The 5996-nt window shown below is 34.1% G+C and overlaps 1 protein-coding gene across 1 annotated transcript; it reads left to right on the top strand.

Annotated features, from left to right (window-relative positions):
- Positions 1–899: 899 nt before the first annotated feature.
- Positions 900–2327, top strand: LOC105117659 (F-box/kelch-repeat protein SKIP25-like). Its single transcript, XM_011015397.1, has one exon. It carries the CDS (start codon positions 952–954, stop codon positions 2089–2091), a length of 1140 nt encoding a protein of 379 aa, XP_011013699.1. The 5' UTR covers positions 900–951; the 3' UTR covers positions 2092–2327.
- Positions 2328–5996: the final 3669 nt, after the last annotated feature.

Raw genomic sequence — 5996 nt, forward strand, 5'->3', positions numbered from 1 at the left:
CTTTTTCTTTCATAAATATATCTTTTGGCTTTGGAGTTCGCCACCACACTATCACTACTTATGTTATTCAGGTAAGAGGATGATCGGGCTAGACTCAAGAAAAGGACATATAATCCAACCGGCTATAGTTTAGGCAATGGATCATAGAACCCATGCATTTGTCTCTATGAAGTTAGCCAAAATAAATAAATTTCATATTGTATGGTTTTTCCTTGAGAGAAGATTTCTCAATCACGAAAAATATCTAAAATTAAAGAACTTGTTTGAAAACAAAAATAATAAATACATCAATATTATAACTATTTTTAATAAAAAATAACAAAATCATAATTTATAACAGTCATCTTAATATTTTATATTCTAGTTATAGAGTATTAATTTTATTTCATCTAGATTAAAAAAATTTAATGAAAAAATTTATATTTTTAACTCAAACCATCTTCATATTAGATTTATCAGAAATTAAATTTATAAAACTAATTAAATATAAAAAAGTAATTTTAATCTTTTGAATTGCTAGAAAATACTTTTATATAAAAGGAAAAAAATGTTTCATTCGTGTTTTTTCATCATTTAAAAAAAATTATAAAACATTTGTATTAAAAACTATGAATAACCTTTTAAAATATATTTCTTAAACTTAGTATAAAGCTAAAAATAAACTATTTTTTTAGTTTTTTAAATTAAAAAATATCTTATTTGAACGAGAAGTTTCATTTTTTTACTCAACTTTTTTAAACAAATTAAAATATTATTTTATTTATGACTCACCTAATCTCACTTTTGTGCCAAACGAAATCCGAACAATAAATGTTCATAGAAATGGTTCAGCTAGAGAAATTCTTGATGAAAAAGAAGGTACATCGACTCCTCTGTTACAAGATATATTTATATAAAACCCACCTCTCCCCCCTCTTCTTCGTTTCTTAACTTTAAAACAATTTTTCTTCCATGAAATCCTTCCCGAATTATAAGAAAACCAGGAAGAATGAGCTCCCTGATACTCTCAATAAAACGTTGTTGCCAGGCCTACCCGACCACCTTTCTCAAAACTGTCTCACTTCTCTCCCACCTTCCGTTCTTTTCTCTGTATCCCATGCATGGCGGCGACTTCTCTATTCTTCATTTTTCGCCCCATTCTTTTCCCTTTACGCCCTTCTCTCTGCATCATCGTCGTATCCTACCACAAAAGACAATCAAGTGGATAGAATCAGTTCAATTGAGCTCATGTCATTTGACCCTATATCATCATTATGGCGATCAGTCCCTAGTATTCCAAAAGATCCCCCACTCGACCTCCTCCACCGACACCCATCCTTTTTATCAAGAAAGCTCTCAGTACAATTCCTAACAGTCTCTAACCATCTTGTTCTTATATCTGGCACCACTCACCAGTTTGTCCCAGCACTGTCTAGGCCATTAGTTTTCCATCCAGAGTCTAACAAGTGGTTCTTTGGTCCTCCGTTCACTAGCCCTCGGCGTTGGTGTGCCACTGGCTCTGTGGATGGAAGGGTTTACGTGGCGAGTGGGGTTGGTCCACGGTACAGTGGAGAAGTAGCTAGATCAATGGAACAATGGGACTTCAGGCAACAAGTTAACCATTGGAGATGGGAAAACATGGCACAACTGAAAGATGGTAGGTTTAGCAGGGAACCTATTGGGGCTATAGGTTACAAAGGCAAGCTTTACATGGTCAACGTTAAAGGCAATGCACCGAAAGAAGGTTTGGTTTATGATGTAGAAGAAAACCAATGGAATGATATGCCTAGAGGGATGCTAGCTGGATGGAATGGACCAGCAGCTACAATGAATGAAGATGCTATCTATGTGGTGAATGAAGTAACAGGAGTTTTGAGTGAGTATGATTTTAAAAAAGATTGTTGGAAGAAGGTCATTGAATTGTCACAGCTTAAACTCGCTGAGCAGATCGCCGCAGGAAGAGGGAGAGTTTGTGTGGTTTGCGCGAATGGGGAGACGATTGTTGTGGTGGATGTGATGGTGAGACCTGCACGGTTTTGGGTGGTGGAGCCACCGCAGGGACAGCAAGTAGTTGGACTGCATATATTGCCCAGGATGAGTAGCAGCTACTAGCGTGTTTATAAGCATTAATGACATGCTTTGTAATGTTGTCCACTTAGATGTTTGGTTGATTTTAAAGCATAGATTTCCTGCAGGAAGAAAACTCCATTTTAAATTTGCAACTTCATAAGGAATTGTGATCAGCTAAATGCTTCGAGGAATCAAAGAATGTTTGTCTTGCAAGGGAATGGCAGAAGAGCAGGGATGTTTTGTCTTGCCTGTGTATTTACTTCCTGTACAGTTCTTTCCTTCTATGTGTAATCAATAGGGTATGAGTTCTCATACTAGCCTGTGCTCTTAAGAAATATATGCCTTTGGTGAATTTTCTTTCCCTGCACAATCCTATGATTTCCTGCGTTTCAAATCTCATCTAGTTCTTCGGGATAATGTGGTTTGGAAATCTTGATCTAGATATAATTTCATTTTATGACCGGCGGTTATAAGTAAGCTGCAAATTTGTTATAAGCTTCACTTCCGCGACTTGATTCTTTGTGTATTTTCTATCAAGTAAGTTTAAAAAGAGTTCTACAATCATCTATTTTCCAGGATGATAAAATTTTGGCTTCATCTATATAAAAAAATGTCAACCATTAATATTGCAATTCAAGACCTTTCTTCTAGCAGAAACAACATTATTAGTAGAATAAAAAAAGTCTCCCTTAATATTCTTATTTATTTGGGCTAAGATTGACATTGAAACCTTGAGTGTTTAATGGTTGAAGTTTGCACACAACATAAGGCAAGTTTGGGCTTGAAATAAATCATATGATATTCTTTTCTAGAATTGGAATAGAATTGATTTTTGGGACAAATTTGGAGCACTTATTTGAACCAAGATTTGCTTCAATCTTCAACTAAATGTCTCTTCAATTCTTTGTTCTGAATTCCGACGTTGAATTTTGTGAATTAATTCATTTAAGCTCCAAAAACCTATCGAAACATTAAAACAAACTTCATTACTAAAAAACACATCAATTATTATAAAAACAACCAAATAAAAACAATAAATACATATGTAAAATAAGAGACTTAATGACACTTTTGATGCACAATCACATTACAAAAAATACGAAGAGAGAAAGCAAGAGCATGATCTTGATTTGGACATCAAGATGCCTAAATGCATGGCAAATGCCTCCATTTATAGGCTAAAATTGGGAACTATTGATTTGATGACTAATTGATGAGTGGGTGGCCAACTCTTGACTTGGTGGAAATCCTTATCTTCTCTTTTCTGCCCAACACATCATTGATAACGTCAAAATTGGAGCCACTTGAAAACATAAAAGTTGTAGGCAATTATCTCAGCTTTCTTGTGTAAAATATTCAACTCATTTGGACTTATAGAACTCTAGATATGGCCAAAATACTAAACAGTGCTCGGGCTGGAGGACAGCTTCGGGCTTCTTTGTTGTAGCAATAATTTGGACTTGAAAATGACCTTTTTAGATCTTGGGCTCCATATTAAAGTTGTAGGCCTATGTCTTACCTTTCCATCCATATAAAGTAGACCTAAATCTGAGATCTATAGCTTCAGATATGACTCAATTACCAAACAGTGTTCCGGTTTGGATTGCACCAACATCTCTTTTCTAATTTTGGTGATCTCTTTGCCCTTGCAATTTAAGTTCTTAAAGTCATCAATCAATCCTTTCATTTATGTGATAGGCCTGCATTTAAAATGAACATATACCACAAATTAAAGGTATCTTATATTATTAGATATATTATTATAAAACATGCTTTAGTTAAGGAGTTATTGATACTTCAAGTGCAAAATGATGATATAAAACCATGATAAAAATACACTTTTAAGTACTAATCACACCCCCCAACAAGCTTATTACTAGTCTTTAGTAATCAAAATGTTAAAATAGAAAAACAATTTGCAAATTCCACAAAGCAAGGTATTCATCATTTAACTTCCATTAATCTATCCAGATAAACAAACTCTCGTTAAATTTATATATCTGCTCAATACCTGTTAACAAGATATTAATAAACCTTTCTTTTGTGCTTAATGTAACAACACATAATTACGGGGCTTTTCTTGGAAGAAAACAAAAGTTTTGTTCTAATATTTAAGGTTAACTTCCTTGGGTTGGGATTATTATTTTTGTCTTTTTTTTTTTAAATATATATACATATAATTTAAAAACACCATGCATCTTTAACCCATGTAACGAGCTTTCAGCTAATGACTCCCAGACCAGTTGATCTTAGGGCATTAGGTGTTAAGACACTCCTACGAGCTTAGTAACTCGGGTCGTAGATACTGATACGTAGATAGTGCAATGTTTGATTTCCTTAAGCTTTTCTCCTCAACCCATGTAACAAGTGTTGGGCCAATAGCTCCCAAGTCAGTTGACTTTAGGGTATTAGGTGTTAAAACACCCCTTCGGGCTTAATTGCTTAGGTTAGGGAGGCTACGAAACCAAACTTATCTACATTTTTATTATTATCATTTTCTTTCTTTTCTTTTCTTTTCTTTTTTTAAATTATATACAATCCCTTTCCCTTAGTTGTTACCTTTAACAAAAGAACATAAATAACGTAATAATCCAATGTGCAACCCACAATCATATGTTAAAGTGTGTGTGTGAAAATTAAGGTTTAAGAATACATGTTAAATGAGTATATGAGCAGAATTAAGTGATAATAATGCGAGAGTTTGTAAATCTGAATATTTCAAGAAGTATTATAATAGACCTTGTTAAGAATGGTTACTAAGATGCGTCTCAAGAGTCACTTTAACAAAAGAGCTCATTTACTCTGTCATCCTAGTAACAACAATTATGCACATGCTTTATGAAATGGAAAATATTTTTTTTTTTTAACTAATACCCTCTCCCCCCCAACTAAAACAAGACATTGTCCTCAATGTTCTAAGGTAGAAAGATAGACTATAGAAGATATCACCTGAAATAATGAGCATTGACAAACCTGAAACACACTTAAACAAAAATAAAAAATAACAAAACAAAATAATAAAACAAAATAACACAAAAATTACAAATGAAGACTCAAATCTAAGCTAAGCTTTTTACGGCTTTCCTTAGATGACCAATTTATGCAATTCATGGAGGGATTAATTACAGGAATGAAAGATTGTAGTTGGTCAATCAATTGTTTAGCAGTAGCAGTAGAGATTATGATTTGTCTTGTAGAAGATGTTAGAAATTCCTGTTCCACAGCATGATCAAGATAAGACAACAACTTATCATAATAACCATTAACATTTAACAAACCTATGGGTTTATGGTGCATGTGCAGTTGAGCCCAAGAGGAAATATAAAAGATCTCTTCCAATGTACCTAGACCACCTAGTAAAGAAATGAAGGCATCAGCATGGTTAAACATTGCATTCATTCGAGCTGACATTGTGGAGACTTGAAGTTCCTCTCCAATTGTTTTTCCAATGATGTCCCCTTGTGCTAAAGCTTCGGGAACAACCCCCAAAACTTGACTACCTCCTAAAAATGCAGCTATTGACACACCTCCCATTAACCCAAGACTACGTCCCTCATACACTAAATGAATCTTTCTCTCAGCTAGCACTTGACCAAGATGATTTGCTGATTCTAAAAACTCCTTTTCTTTCCCAGGACTAGATCCACCAAAAACACAAATATTTCTTATATGATGACTTGAGGAACTTGCCATTTCTACACACTTCTGTATTTGTTGAATGTATGGGTTGAGTAGAAATGAAAGGAAGGAAGAGAGGGTTTTATAGATGAGAAATTAGAAAGGAAATCATAACACCTATATGTAGGCTAGCTGGAGTCTCACTCTCTCTCTCTCTCTCTTTATTTATTTATTTATTTACTTTTAAAAAAAAGCATGTGTATGTACATGTAGTTATGATTGTGGCTCACATCTTCCTTTAGTTTTACGTCCAAGAACGGCTTAAACGC

This window comes from Populus euphratica, unplaced genomic scaffold (assembly GCF_000495115.2).
Source record: "Populus euphratica unplaced genomic scaffold, PopEup_1.0 scaffold1464.1, whole genome shotgun sequence".
NCBI lineage: Eukaryota > Viridiplantae > Streptophyta > Magnoliopsida > Malpighiales > Salicaceae > Populus > Populus euphratica.

What these genes read in the sequence shown, in the direction of transcription:
- LOC105117659 (XM_011015397.1), top strand. Translation starts at nt 952, where the DNA reads ATGAAATCCTTCCCGAATTATAAGAAAACCAGGAAGAATGAGCTCCCT.